This window comes from Salvelinus fontinalis, chromosome 6, assembly GCF_029448725.1.
Source record: "Salvelinus fontinalis isolate EN_2023a chromosome 6, ASM2944872v1, whole genome shotgun sequence".
In the NCBI taxonomy this organism is placed as follows: domain Eukaryota; kingdom Metazoa; phylum Chordata; class Actinopteri; order Salmoniformes; family Salmonidae; genus Salvelinus; species Salvelinus fontinalis.
In genome coordinates this window covers 17852181-17866376 of record NC_074670.1, presented here as the reverse complement: position 1 = coordinate 17866376, position 14196 = coordinate 17852181, and the positions used below count along the sequence as shown (strand labels likewise).

At 45.0% G+C, this 14196-nt stretch overlaps 1 protein-coding gene across 2 annotated transcripts; it reads right to left on the bottom strand.

Annotated features, from left to right (window-relative positions):
• Window positions 1-347: 347 nt before the first annotated feature.
• Window positions 348-13877, bottom strand: LOC129857236 (DNA-binding death effector domain-containing protein 2-like). Of its 2 annotated transcripts, XR_008759888.1 has the most exons (7): window positions 13814-13877; window positions 12988-13526; window positions 12698-12826; window positions 12426-12572; window positions 3401-3788; window positions 3060-3172; window positions 348-2944 (listed from the first exon to the last, which is right to left on the bottom strand). XR_008759888.1 is itself a non-coding variant. In XM_055925278.1 (6 exons), the coding sequence occupies exons 2-6, from the start codon at window positions 13472-13474 to the stop codon at window positions 2938-2940; spliced, it is 1158 nt and encodes a 385-aa protein (XP_055781253.1). In that variant the 5' UTR covers window positions 13475-13526; window positions 13814-13877; the 3' UTR covers window positions 348-2937. The 2 variants fall into 2 exon arrangements, 1 of the variants encoding a protein (XP_055781253.1); XM_055925278.1 differs by lacking the exon at window positions 3060-3172.
• Window positions 13878-14196: the final 319 nt, after the last annotated feature.

Below are 14196 nucleotides of genomic sequence, written 5' to 3'. Positions count from 1 at the left end.
AGTAGCTTCCTTCCTCTCTGGCACCTGAGTTAGGAAGCATATTTGTAGTGACTGGGTGTATTGATACACCGTCCAAAGTGTAATTAATAATCATGCTCAAAGGGATATTCAATGTCTGCTTTTATTTTTTTACCCATCTACCAATTGGAAAACCTCCCTGGTCTTTGTGGTTGAATCTCTGCTCGACTGAGGGACCTTACAGATACATGTGTGTGTGATGCAGAGATGAGGTAGTCATTCAAAAGTCATGTTAAACACTATTATTGAATTATTCTTTTTTATTGTTTTACTCCTTAACTTATTTAGGTCTTCCATAATAAAGGGTTTGAATAGTTATGGACAAGACATTTCAGCTTTTCATTTTTAATACATTTGTAAAAACATTATCCCACTTGGACATTATGGGGTATTGTGTGTAGGCCAGTGACACATCTCAATTTAATACATTTAAAATTCAGGCTGTAACAACAAAATATGGAAAAAGTCAAGGGGTGTGAATATTTTCTGAAGACACGGTTACGTACATCATAGACGCAATAAACCTTTCATAAATCATTTATTTTTATTTGAAATAATTCCAACTTTCCACTAATATACAGCACTTTTGCAGTGCCTAAATAAAAATATCCAGCTACTTAAACAAAAGTTCACCCTAAGTTAATGAACTAGAACACACAGTATTTTTGTTATTTTCTCTTATGGACAATACAAAGCTACACTAACGAATCCATATACCAAAACACGGAAAAAGCAAACACTAAGGTTTTCCTGAATGCCTCCTTATTCCTCCATCCCTGGTCCTATAGGGCTGTGTGAACCAGACACAGTGCTGTAGCAGACCAGGCAGCCTGGTTGCATCAGGAGACTTATCCTCCAGAGGATGAGGCGGCTGTCCAGGAGGTCCAGGAGCTGAAAGGCAGGATGGAGGTGGGGATCCTTCTCCCTCTCTTTCCCCTTCTCCTACCTGTCCTCTTTCCCCTTCTCCTACCTCTCCTCTCTTTCCCCTTCTCCTCCCTCTCCTCTCTTTCCCCTTCTCCTCCCTCTCCTCTTTCCCCTTCTCCTCCCTCTCCTCTCTTTCCCCTTCTCCTCCCTCTCCTCTCTTTCCCCTTCTCCTCCCTCTCCTCTCTTTCCCCTTCTCCTCCCTCTCCTCTCTTTCCCCTTCTCCTCCCTCTCCTCTCTTTCCCCTTCTCCTCCCTCTCCTCTCTTTCCCCTTCTCCTCCCTCTCCTCTCTTTCCCCTTCTCCTACCTCTCCTCTTTCCCCTACCTCTCCTCTTTCCCCTACCTCTCCTCTTTCCCCTACCTCTCCTCTTTCCCCTACCTCTCCTCTTTCCCCTACCTCTCCTCTTTCCCCTTCCTCTCCTCTCTTTCCCCTTCCTCTCCTCTCTTTCCCCTTCCTCTCCTCTCTTTCCCCTTCCTCTCCTCTCTTTCCCCTTCCTCTCCTCTCTTTCCCCTTCCTCTCCTCTCTTTCCCCTTCCTCTCCTCTCTTTCCCCTTCCTCTCCTCTCTTTCCCCTTCCTCTCCTCTCTTTCCCCTTCCTCTCCTCTCTTTCCCCTTCCTCTCCTCTCTTTCCCCTTCCTCTCCTCTCTTTCCCCTTCTCCTACCTCTCCTCTCTTTCCCCTTCTCCTACCTCTCCTCTCTTTCCCCTTCTCCTACCTCTCCTCTATTTCTTCCTCTCCTCTCCCCCTTACTCTTTCTCCTCCCATGGTGGTGGTGAAGAGACAGAGGGGGCTATTGATCCCACTCAGAGGAGTTCAGGCATTAGTTCCACCAGGGTGACTAGACTAGAGACAGACAGCGCTCTGTGAGCCACTCTAGTGGGGCCTACAAGGCAGGGCTGAGTGGAACTAGGATGTATCCTTCTGATTTTGATCTCCTCCACATCAGTTTTATTGACTGAAGCACTGTCCTGTGCTCCAGTTCCAATGGGAAAGGCAGTGGCCTTGCTGGAAGCCGGGGTGAGCACAGCCTAGTGTGTGTTATCCCAGCTGCTGTTCAACAACTTGTGGTGATGTGATGAGTTCTCCATGGTTGGCTGAGGTTGAGAGGTAATCACTCCCATCATCTCCTGGCATCTGAGATGAGATGGCTACTGACCACAGCTCTCAGGCCCTGGGTTAGCATGACACAGTGATGGGACTACCAGTGGCTTGTGATCATGGTGTGTGTGTGTGTGTGTGTGTGTGTGTGGACTGGAGTTCTCGAAGGACCAGCAATTTGTCCACTACACTGTCCTCAGGTAGTCTTCCCTTCGCCATCTATTTCTAATTCTCTCCCAAAAGGTCAAAACATAATCTCATGCTTTAGTCATTTCCCCATCATCTCTCCCTCAGTGTCTGAGAGCTGCAGTCTCGCTCATCTTTTCAAAATCATACATTTCAATGGAAACGCAAACTAATATTTAGATGGGTGAAGTTCTCCTTGCAGGGCATCTCACACGCTTCTCAAACATAACCAGAGATTCTCAGCATTAGCGCACAGTCTAGTTGGTATCTGAGCTGTCACTGTTAGCAAGAAATGTCTCTAGGCTTCAATGAGTCTTACAGGCAGCGCTGATGGTTCATCGTGTGGATGATTTTACAGAGCGTGTATGTTTGATAGTGGTAGTTTGTGTGTGTGTTACAGTGGAAGTTTAGGTGGAAGTTTAGTTTGTCTCTGTGTATGTGTGTGTGTGTAACAAAGGCAGTCTCTTCCTCAGTGCCCTGAGGGCATCTAGGCTCAGCGCAACTTGTGTTATCAATTCCAAACAGAACAGCGTGTCAAGTCTTTTAGTCCAGTTTGCCTTCACTTCAAGTTTGTCTGTTTTCCCTGGGGACTATTCCCCTGACCTAGGAGTGGCTGTATTCTCTGTTCTCAGCATGAGAGACTTAAAAAGGAGAAAATAAAATAAAAATGTTCCTTTTCATGTTTTATTCTCCTTTTCATTCCTCTATCCTTGGGCTCATGACCTGCAGAGGGAACATAGTGGAGGACGGTGGTTAGAATTACAACTATTATTCATTGTCTCTGAGGATTCTAGAACTGTTGTGTGAACTGTCGTGAGCCGAAAATGATTAACACAACCTCGCACAGCTGCCTGTCTGTCTGTCAGAGCCGAACGTCCATAACCAGCTTTCTCAGGTTGCGTCTAGGAAGTATGACAACGTGAGACCAGGTAGTGTATATGGCTCTGATGCCTGTGGGCAAGGTTTGCCATCTAGTGGTTATTGGTGGCATTACATAGCCATTCCATGGCTATGTAATGCCACCAATAATGACCACCAGTCAAGTCCACATCTATGACCCCCACCCCTGTAGCGGTCAGCATGGCCCCAGTACATACCACAGAGTAGATAAGTACTTTAATCAACCAGCTTACTAACACAGTATAACAGAACCAGAATGGAGAGAGCAGTGAGGCTCACCTGTCTCGTCCCCAGCAGCCGGCCTGTTGTTCCTGTGCATCCAGCAGCAGTCTGCGACCCTCCTCGTAGTCATCCTGGTCCACACTGATCAGCAGCCGGACCCCCTCTCTCCCCGCCGCCCTCCGCAGAGAGTCTGTGATGAACACCCCCTTCAGGGCCTCTAGCAGCGCTCCACTCAGATAGTCCCCCCAGAAGGCCTCCAGGTTGTCCAGCTCTGAGAACTTGATGTCGCAGATGATGGAGCCCAGGTCGCGGGCGCGCAGCACGGAGGTGGCACGACTGAACAGCTCAAACTGCCGCTCCAGGGGCTGCTGCTTGTCCGAGGAGACCCCGCCGCGCAGAGCCGACTCATGCTCCCAGTATTCTGCTCGCACACGCAGACGAATGTCTGTAGGGAGGGGGAGGGTGAGGAGATGGAGGTAGGGGAAGAGTGAGGGGAGGAAAGGGGACAGAGAGAGAGAAGAGGAATGGGTAGAAGAGGGAGTGGTGGAGGGGAAGGTGTAGGGGAGGAGAGAAGAGGAGGGGAAGGTGTAGGGGAGGAGAGGAGGGGTAGATGTAGAGTAGGAAACGGAGAGGTGGTTTTAGGGTGCAAAGACGTGAAATAAATCAAAAAGAGAGGGAAATGGTGGAAGCAGGAGATTGAGTGGGGTGAGATATATCATGTACACATGAGAGTGAAAATCAAAGAGGAGGAGGAGGGTGGGATCATTTAGTCAGAACAAAGGGAAGAGAGAGATGGAGGGACAAAAACACAAAAGAAAATGATAAGAAAACTTTTAAAATAAAGCCGTAATCACAGAATATTATCCGAAAAATTGGCAAGAACAGGCTATGGGAGGGTTGTTAGACAAGTGCCAAAGTAAAGAATATTTAAGGGGAGCATACTACTTTCAACAGGACTGTATCTGACATTAAACTAGTAATTAGTGTAGGATACCACATAGAAATACTTACTGGTGTAGGACACTGCTGTATCATTAACTACAGTTGAAAACAAAAGTCTGTCTTTAAGAGTGATACAGGTGAGGCAGAACTGAAAACAGCTGTGGAGCACAGAGGTGAATGTAATACCAACCAGGCCGTCTACTATCACTAACCTGACAGTGGGAACAAATATGACCTGGTCCGGTCAAGAAGAGCATCACTGAGGATTTCCTGTATGACTAACCAGATCTATTTTTCACAACACCCACTACCAAGAGCTGTTGTTGTAGTAGTAGAGTGAGATCAGAGGATGGATAACAAGCATATTCATCAGGGAAAAACACCACCACACCACTCTGTGCAGTTCTAATAGTCCACCCCCCATCATTATTCGCCCAGGAGATTTCAGCCAGGCACTGTAATCTACACAAAACCTCTACGCACTGAAAGATAGAGCTATAACTATGTAATCCATTTCTCTGAGTAATTACAAAGCTCGTTACACTGTACTTACAGTAATAATGAGTTATAGGTGGCACAAAACAGGCATAAATTAAATGCCACTTGTTGTGAGGGTTGTAGGATTTTGTTAGGTCACTCTAACACTGTAAACAGCCCTTGGGATGGATAGCAACCTTTCAGTGACATGTTTTTGTTCTGTTTCAGAAACAGGAGAATTAGCGGTCATGCAGCAACAGCACAGTGAGAAGGGTCAGGAGATACATACTGTACTGAGCAAAGGCAAGCAGACCTCTGTCTCATCCTCCTCTACTGCCATTATTCACCAAGCGCCCAGCAGAACCAGCGGCCTTCCGACTTTGCTGCAACAAAAAATCCAAACCTTTCCAGCCCCACACTACCCCACCCCACCAGAGATGTGCATAGATTGGCAAACTTTGTTTGAGATACATTAGTTTCACAGCAACATGTTAGCACCAAGCTTTACAAGAAAAAATATTCAAATTAGAATATTCTTGTCAAAGAATGTTTGTCGCCAACATGGAGGATAGTTTGTCAAACTGTATATCTGGATTTACCCCACCCACCTTGCCCTCCCCAACTTCATGTAACAAAAAATGGAGGAACGATAAAGAGTAGAACTGGATTTAAAAAGAGAGAAGGAATATGGAACGGAAAGGGAAGAAAGGAAAGGATGGGGGGGGGGGGGTGGTAGTAGTACCATACACAAGGAACTGGGTACCTAAACATACCTTGGTCTCTGAAGACACTGAGCCAGGTTTGGGTAAAGGAGAAACTGACAAATAGTTGCTTCCTCTAACGAGGACACAAGGAATAGAACCAGACAATTTCAACTGGAATGTTGTACCAAATGAACCAGGGACATGACTGTGCCTTAGAATATGTGATTCATTTGAGTTCTTTGTCTCCATCCACATTATTGTTCAGGGCCATGGGGGACAGCCTCTGGAGGGGGCAGCTTTGGAAAATGCCAACATTAGAAATGCAAATGTTGAATTGATTATGAATTTCTTAACATTTGTAAGAGAGAAAACCAAACACTGGATCCTTCTTTCTTTGCTTTATAAAGGTTGTAATGAGGAGGCTATACAAACACATACTTGGACCATCGGGGAGGTTAGACGGCAGGTAGCCTAGTGGTTAGAGCGTTGGACTAGTTAACTGTAAGGTTGCAAGATTAAATCTCCGAGCTGACAAGGTAAAAATCTGTTGTTCTGCCCCTGAACAAGGCAGTTAACCCACTGTTCCTAGGCCGTCATTGAAAATAAGAATTTGTTCTTAACTGACTTGCCTAAAATTAAAAAGACATCCTCAGGTTAGACAGATCTCCTACATTTACTGCCAACATTGAAAGCATGCTCTGATGTACAACACAGTGTAACAAAAATGTATCTTAACTGCAAGTAGATTTGTAGATAGCTAAAATATGTCTTATATCACATTAGGCCAAATATGATAATCATGATCATATTTCATGAACTTCAACTGTTAGTTTGCACACAAAGAAATCGGATACAGAAGGTGTTTGGAAATTTTTTCTTTTTCTTCCAGGAGGCAAAGTTATGGTACAAGGAACATTTCTGTCTCTATTGATACAGCAGCTCTTAGGACATTTGTCAATGAGGTTGATAGAGAACAGTAAGACGCATACAGTCCCGAAAATAAGACTAAATGCACACAGCCCTATAATCTGACATGTTGTGAAAAATAGTTGAAGGTTTGCCTTCCCTCATCACTACTCCAACATCTCCACATTGTTACTCTGGAGAGATGTTTCTGCATGTCAAATCATGGACCATTTCAGGAAATACAGATACCTCTCGTCTAAATTGTCAATTTGGCGGCATTTCGTATCAGAAAAGACATGGTTTGTTCCTAAGGCAGTGTTTCCAAACTCGATCCAGGGGACCCTGGTTTTGGTTTTTGACCAAGCACTATACAGCTGATACAAATAATCAAAACTTGGTGATTAGTTGATTATTTGAATCAGCTGTGTAGTGCTAGGGCAGATACCTAAATGTGCACCCAGGGGGGGCCCCAGGACCCAGTTTGGGAAGCCCTGCTTTAGGGGATACATTTATCTCTCCCTGCCAGCAGGGTGTCAAATCAGCTAAAACAGGATGTGCAGTTGACAAGGCACAGTACTGCTCTGAGAGGAAACTGAAAGTCAGCTTCAAACTAATAACATCTGAAAGTTACCAGGACTGCATAATACCCCTGTCAATTGTCGATATGGTAAAACATGTCAGATAAATAATAAACTGAGTAAAACTGTAACAATTGTGCACTTTTGCAATGTACAAGTCTAGCGACATGGGTCACATACTGTGTGGGAACTGTGACAACACCTACTACACAATGTCCCCATACTTCTAAATGACTGCTCCTTCCTACCTACTTGTGAAAAATGGACTTGCTGAGAGCACCAGGAAAGGAAGGCCCTTAAAAACAATGGGAACATAATGATTTTGTTAAGGTTACAGAGTACTTTACGCTTCATCAGACAGATAGATCCATTTAGACAGAACATTAGGAGGGACAACTTTCATTTTCTCTCTTTAAAACAAGGAGTTGGTTAGATTCTCCATTCACCCCACAGAAAAGTACCCATTTACGAGGAGTCACTTGGTGCGAAGAGCTTCAACTCTTTATCGATCCGTTTTTCTGCTGAACGACAGACCAAGAGAGGGAGGGAGGGAGAGAGGTTGGGATAGAGAGAGACAGGTAGATAGACCTCTCTCTATTCCCCTTTGACCAAAGCTCTCTTTCTTTTTTTGGTTTGTGTGGTTTGAGCGTTTAGTGTTCGTTCTCTCCCTCTCAGTGTGTGTGAGAGGATGTTTTTTCCTGACACACGAGTCGGTCTGTTTTGAACTGCGAACATAGAGAAAGGAGAGAAAGAGAGAGAAAGAGACAAGCACAGTTGGATTGGATATCTGTCAATTTGGTTGTTTCTCAAGATCAAGCAGGCAAGCTTAACACTGGTTCAAAGGCAATCACTTGGAGTTTGAATTGTTTTTGATGCCTCCAAGTCCACTGTTTAACATTACGGCTTACGTGGACAGTTTTACGTCGCTTCTAATCGTAGGTTACAGTTTGGCATAAAAAATTGTAACCACAAATAACTGAAATACTGTAACTGAAACGCTTCAACTGAGAAAAGGAACTGATTATGTGAAAACAAACTGACTGGTAAGAAAGTAGAGGTAGTAATGGGTTTGGTCTGAATGCTGTGAGGCAGCATTGGACTGGACTGCCCCATCTATCTCTGCTCCCCACACTGGGAGCTCATTCAGGGGTCAGAGATGAGATACAGCATGCGGTTACACAGCCCTTAACACAACACTGTTGGGTCATTTTCCTCAGAACTGCTCGAGCAAAGGTTCCAGAGAAGCTGTCGGCGGCCATTTTATGTTCATATAAAGGATAGAATTCGAGTTCAGACTGACAAGAGGACTGAGATCAATGGATCTCTGAGACCAGTTTGACATTTTTTAATTGAGATTCCAGAATGGGTTTGGTCTCTTTTTGTTTTAGTAAACCAGAAATCAATTGTTGTTTGAATTCTGAGAAACGTATTTGTGATCACTGACCAGAGGTATCTACTGAAGTTGATGCCACAAGAACCATTGGGACCCAGTTAAAAGGCTCCATTTTTGATGGCTGCTTTAGAAGAGTAGTTTACCCAAAACTAAAGTTAATCAGATGTTTTCGTTATGCATGTAGTGGGATATACACCAGACTAGACAGTGTGGAATATGCACTCAGTTATCACTTTTGAGGAAAACATCTGTCAAACTTTGGCTTTGAAGTGAACTACCCCTTTAAGAAAAAATGTTCAGGTCAGTTTGAGCTTTGAGTCATTTGGAGAGACAGAGCATGGTATTCAGAAGAGGGGTCAGGTTCAAGGTTGCATTACGGTGATTAAGAAACTTCTGGAATATTCTACACATATTTCCGAGAACACTTTGGTCAGTTCTGTGAAACACTGAGGCCAACACCCCTCTTTAGAGTAATAGACACAAAAAAAAAATATCATGGAACATTCCAGAACACTTTGTGGAGAGCATACTGTTTTTTTCTGAATGGGGTAAGGAGGAACAGGATAGCTACAATAATACACAGGCATTGAACACAGAGCATAGTGGCAGCCCCCCCTCGTTCTGAGGGGGAGGGCCTCTTTACCTTGGGCATCGGGCCAGACTGACGAGAGAGCGAGCGACTGAGGTGAGCACACACTGCAGATCGTACGGACAGAGTGAAAGGCCAGACCAGACTTTTTTTTTTTGTCCAGCCTTTCTCTCCGCTCTCTAGGTCCGCTCTCTAGGTTACTCGATCTGAGTCACAATCCTGAGTCAACCTGGTGGGGATCAAATGCGGAGTCAAGACAGCAACATGTTCAGAGGCAAAGCAACAACACTGTGTATGGTACATGGCTGGGACTGTGAGGGCAAGGCTACTGCAGAGGGCAAGGGGCAGATATCCCTCGGTAGATTGTTTTGGGTTTGATCACAGGGCACTTAGTGCAGTTGATTTAGAGAAGGCTGTTCTGATCGACGGGGACAAAATGGCACATTTGAAAGGGTTGCAGTGTTATGTTTGAGCACTACGAAGCCAGTGTAAAATCATAAACATCTTTGTCTCCCTGAAGAAGAGACTTCATGGATTGCGAAAAGTTGTTCATATCATGTTGATAAATAAGCAGTATCATTCATCAGTACGTGTCAGGCTGTGGGAGTGGCTGTGTCTGGGATAGCCACAGTACGAGGGGTTAGTTGGCTGTCAGGTAGGGTAGGTACAGCAACAGAACTGGAAGGGCCAAGGGCCTATTGATCTGGGCCCGGTTTCATGATAGCGATTGAACTTAGGCTTACTAGTGTTTTAACGATGCATCTTTCCTATAACGGCCAAAGATGTAACATGTGTTTCCCAAAACACCATGCAGAGAGAATGGTCGCTAAGCGCGTCGTTGAGGCTTGTGTTGATACTGATAGGATCGAAAGACAGGCAACACTGCTCTCGGATCAGCTTTCTCCATTCAAATCTTACCTTAACATCCAAATTATTCCACAATACTGAAGACGGATCAGCTCCTAGAAGCTTATCACCTATGGCTTCCAATATTTAGGAGGCTGATTCTAATCCTTACCCTGTAATAATGCACTAAATCAAGATATGGCACATTATTGCACACATTAGGCTGCACAGCATGAAATAAATAGACAAATTACAGACTGTAGCCTACAAGTACAGTAGCAAAATTTAACTAAATAAATTATTCAAATAGCCATTTAGCCTACTGTTTACATATTGTAATGTACACATCTGTTTTAATTTCAAGCAATTTTTATACGCTGCTTGTTTGTATCAATTGCAAAGACATTGCCAACTTGTATTTGTTGTCAACTTTTTTCTGAAGTTATCAGTGGTCACAGAGGCGGATAAGCCATGCGATTCTGTTTAGCGGAGCTCTTCTGTGTATAAAGTGACGCGGGAGGGCAAAAGAAAAGCATCTAACGAACCACTTAGCTGTTCTATGAGTGGTCTGAGACAGGCGTTAGATTACAAGTGTAACGTTAATAACGATGGTTTTGGGAAACAGGTCTGAGATTTAATAATGCCCCGACGAAGGTTCTAACAAACTTAGCTTTAAGATGCTTTTGGGAAACCGGACCCTGGTCTGGGAAGATGTCAGCAAGTGTGAGGCTATCAATTCAACTTATATGTTCAGTACACATTCAGAAATTCAGCAGGACTTTCTTTAAACTTTGTGTTAGGGATAGAAGAAGACAGACAGTACTACCAACATAAGAGACAGGAGACCTACCAGGCAGGGTTCTTAAGAACAGGAGCTGAAAAAAACTGGGTAAGAGAGAGAGAGGGAGATATGTCGGGGGAGATGAAAAGTGAGAGAAGGGAAAGAAAAATGGAGAAAGGGATAGGAATCTCTCTTTTTGGAACACCAGCAGTAGTTATGTAGCCTGGATACCAGTCTGTTTGAGATATCATTCCACTCCTTGTCATGCAAAATGAGTGACAAGGAGTGGCATGATCGCACAAGCAAATCTGGGACCAGGCTAGTAGTTATGCTATATGAAGAAGAAAGACAAGCTCAGCAGACAAGCGTATAGCAGACGTATAAAGTGAAAGACAGGTGGTTTACTGTCTTCTACACTAACTGTCCTTCCCCTGGGCCTCAGTCTGGACCACAGGCTAGTGATTACGAGGCAGCATTCCAACCATGTGTGGCAGCTATGATATGTAGGTCTAAAGCATACATTTTTCCCACAAGTATTGTCACAAAAGAGCAAGGCAGCTTAACATTATTTTGGTCTGCACAGAACAGACTAAATTGCTCTGTTTAATGAGCTTGTGGGTTGACGCCGAAATGTCCCATTGAAACATACCACGCTTGTGAGTTTAAGGTTGAATGCCACATTGAAATGCCATGTCCCACTACTACACTAAGCCTGCTGTGCTGTGTGGAGTTTAGACAGAAACGCTGACTCACACAGCTGTGCATTGGGTGTGTGAATTCCTCTCAGGGTGCATCTCAATAGCCTAAAGAGGCTTCCTTCTATTGTTTCCTCCCCTTTATCTGAATGGCCAGGATAGGTAAAAGGCAAGTAATAAGGCTGGATGCTTATTTAGTTTGAGACACTAGTGGGTAATGGTGAAGACAATGGCTGACATAGGCCTAGTATATTTGATAGATGGGAGTTGTAGGCGAGCCAACCGAATTCCACTCTGTGCTACGGTCATCACGAAACAACAGACCAGATAGATTTCATTTCATTCAGTTTCAGGTTGTTGTTTTTTGCTTGGCCGTGCAAGCAGACTATCCTTGTGTGGACGTCTACAGAATCCCTCCATTGTGAGGATGTTAGTGTGGCAGGGAGCACACAATCAAAGACCCCGGGAGTGTGTAAAACGCTGTCTGAAACCCTGGTGATGTTTGAGTGCGAGACAGTTTCACCACCACAGAGAGCATATGATGACCAGGTTGAGGGGTTAAGTCAGGTCAAACACAGCCAGTCAGTATGGGTTGTATTTACTGATGAGCGGTCACTCATTCACACATGCTCTGCTCTCACAGTAGCGTTACAGCACAGCCCACTCAGTCCAACATGCCTGCAGGATAGTATTGATCTCCCAGGAGGCCCATGCAAACCATTCTCAAACCAGCAAGGGTGGGACGGTCAGCTTATGGTCAGGGTATAGGCTGAGCAGAGGGAGCAAACTGAAGTCGTTATCTTATGTGAGGACATGAACATGGCACTGGCTGGATTTAAGGTTGCTTGATATGGACATTTTAAGTTTAAACTTACTGGTGAGACAAGGTGGTGCCTGGGACATTCTGATATGGCAGAGATTTTTAGTATCATCACTGTTATTAAGGGCTGTTGGGGTGATGGTGCTTACAGCTTCTCATTAGAAGTGAAATAGAAAATGGATGTAAGCCAGAGAGAGAGAGACTCTGACACATGTATAATGGCAAGAGAGGAACCAAGAGAGAGTGTGGTGAATGAGCAAGTGGGTTAAAGAGAGAGATGGAAAGAAAATAGAGAAAGAGAGATGGAAGGGAAACTAGAGAGAAAGAGAAAGGCATGGAGGCTGGTCTTACCGCAGGTCACTTTCTCAGGTATAGGTGGGGGAGGTGTTTCGGGGATGCCCGTTCTTCTCCTGTGGGCGGTGGGCTTGCTGGTCCAGCGGCGGCCTTTACCCCTCTTCTTCCGTAGGGGGGCGGGCGTTGGCCTGGCAGAGTCAACACCTATTGGACAGACACAAATCCAGCAATGCTTAACTGGTGCAAATCCAGACAATTTCAGAAACAGTTACTGACATTTCTAAGAGACAAGTTCAGGCATGCACAGATTGTACCGGAGTGTAGCTTACCCCCCCTCCATTGCTGTGTGGTGTGTTCGTCATGTGATTCTGTCTGTGCACAGGGGTCAGTCAGTCCAGATGTGCAAACCTGTCTTCTGTCCTCTGTCCCGTAGTCCACTCTGAAACGTTCTGGTGATACTGAGAGGCAGATTAAGGTCAGACACTGACACAGCAGAGTGTAGTCAGACAGGCAGATAACACACAGGGAGAAGTAGGCCTACAGGTGATTATGACAACATTGTCTCCATTACTGCGTGTTGGCTTCCAGTTATGAACAGCACTCTGTTACAGTCCCTTACCTGTCCTCCTTTTCTTGCGGGACACCAAAGGCAGGAGGTCGTGTCGTGTCAGGACTCGCAGCAGCTGCAACAGGGGCTCCAGGTTACCCTCACTGAGGTACCCACGTCTCTCCAGCTCCAACAGCAGTTCTAGACCACTCTTGGGCTTGTGGCGGGCAGCAGTAGGGCAGGCCAAGGCAGGACCCTTGGGCTGTAACCGCCGCCAGGCCTCCAGGAGCACTGGGCTGGGGGAGACTCCTTTACTGGCCTCAGGGTCTTCCTCACCGGGCTCACTGGTCCAGCCAGCTGGGTCCAAGGGGTGCCCTCCAGCCGGATAGGTCTCATCCAAGAGGAACGACAGCACCTCAACGTCTGTCTCTGTCAGTTGAGAACCGACAACTTCAAACATCTCGTGTAGAGAGAGCATCCCATAGTACGTCAGGCACTCAGTCTCATCCCAGTACAGAGAGTCTCGGAGAGAGTACCTTGGACGACGCATGGTTGCCATTGTTAACAAGCTAGCTGGCTATCCTTTCCCAATGCACCTTGGCCAGAAGTTGCTATGTGATAAGAATAAAGTGAATTAGACAATGTGGGTAGCAATGAAGTAACGACTCAAAATGTCAAACTAAACAACAGGACTGGCTAGGTTTATCAGGTTATGAAATAACAAGCCAGCCAGCAGCCACAACGCGAATGGACCATAAGATATTGGCATGCACTGTTACAGGCTTTAAAACGAAAGCAGCTGTCTAATAATAAGCGATGTGGAGATGTGAAATACAAAGCTACTTCGTTTTCCTTGTGACTACGTTGGAGAGCTCGAAATCTCGCCGAGCCACCATACCTTGCAAGTACAAACGGTGTTGACAGTGCCACAAATTACGTTACGTAACAGACGTTCCACTGCTGAAAAAAAAAAAAAAAGCACTTTACATTTAGATTGACAGACCTTGAAAACGGTCCCTCATACATTGCTACATTTGTCTCGATTTGATAGCAAGCTAGATGGAAACATCAAAATAATTAGTTGCAGCTGGAGGAACCATTTGGGTAGCTAGCTAGCTAGCTACGAAATTATCGCTAGCTAGCAACAGCTGACGATACCATGAAGATGAATCAAGACGTTCAAATACATGTAAAGACTAAAAAGGCGGAAATTCATTATCAATATAATATTGTTAATCGTTGCAACAAGCTAAATAATGTGTTATTTTGTGAAACTCGCCT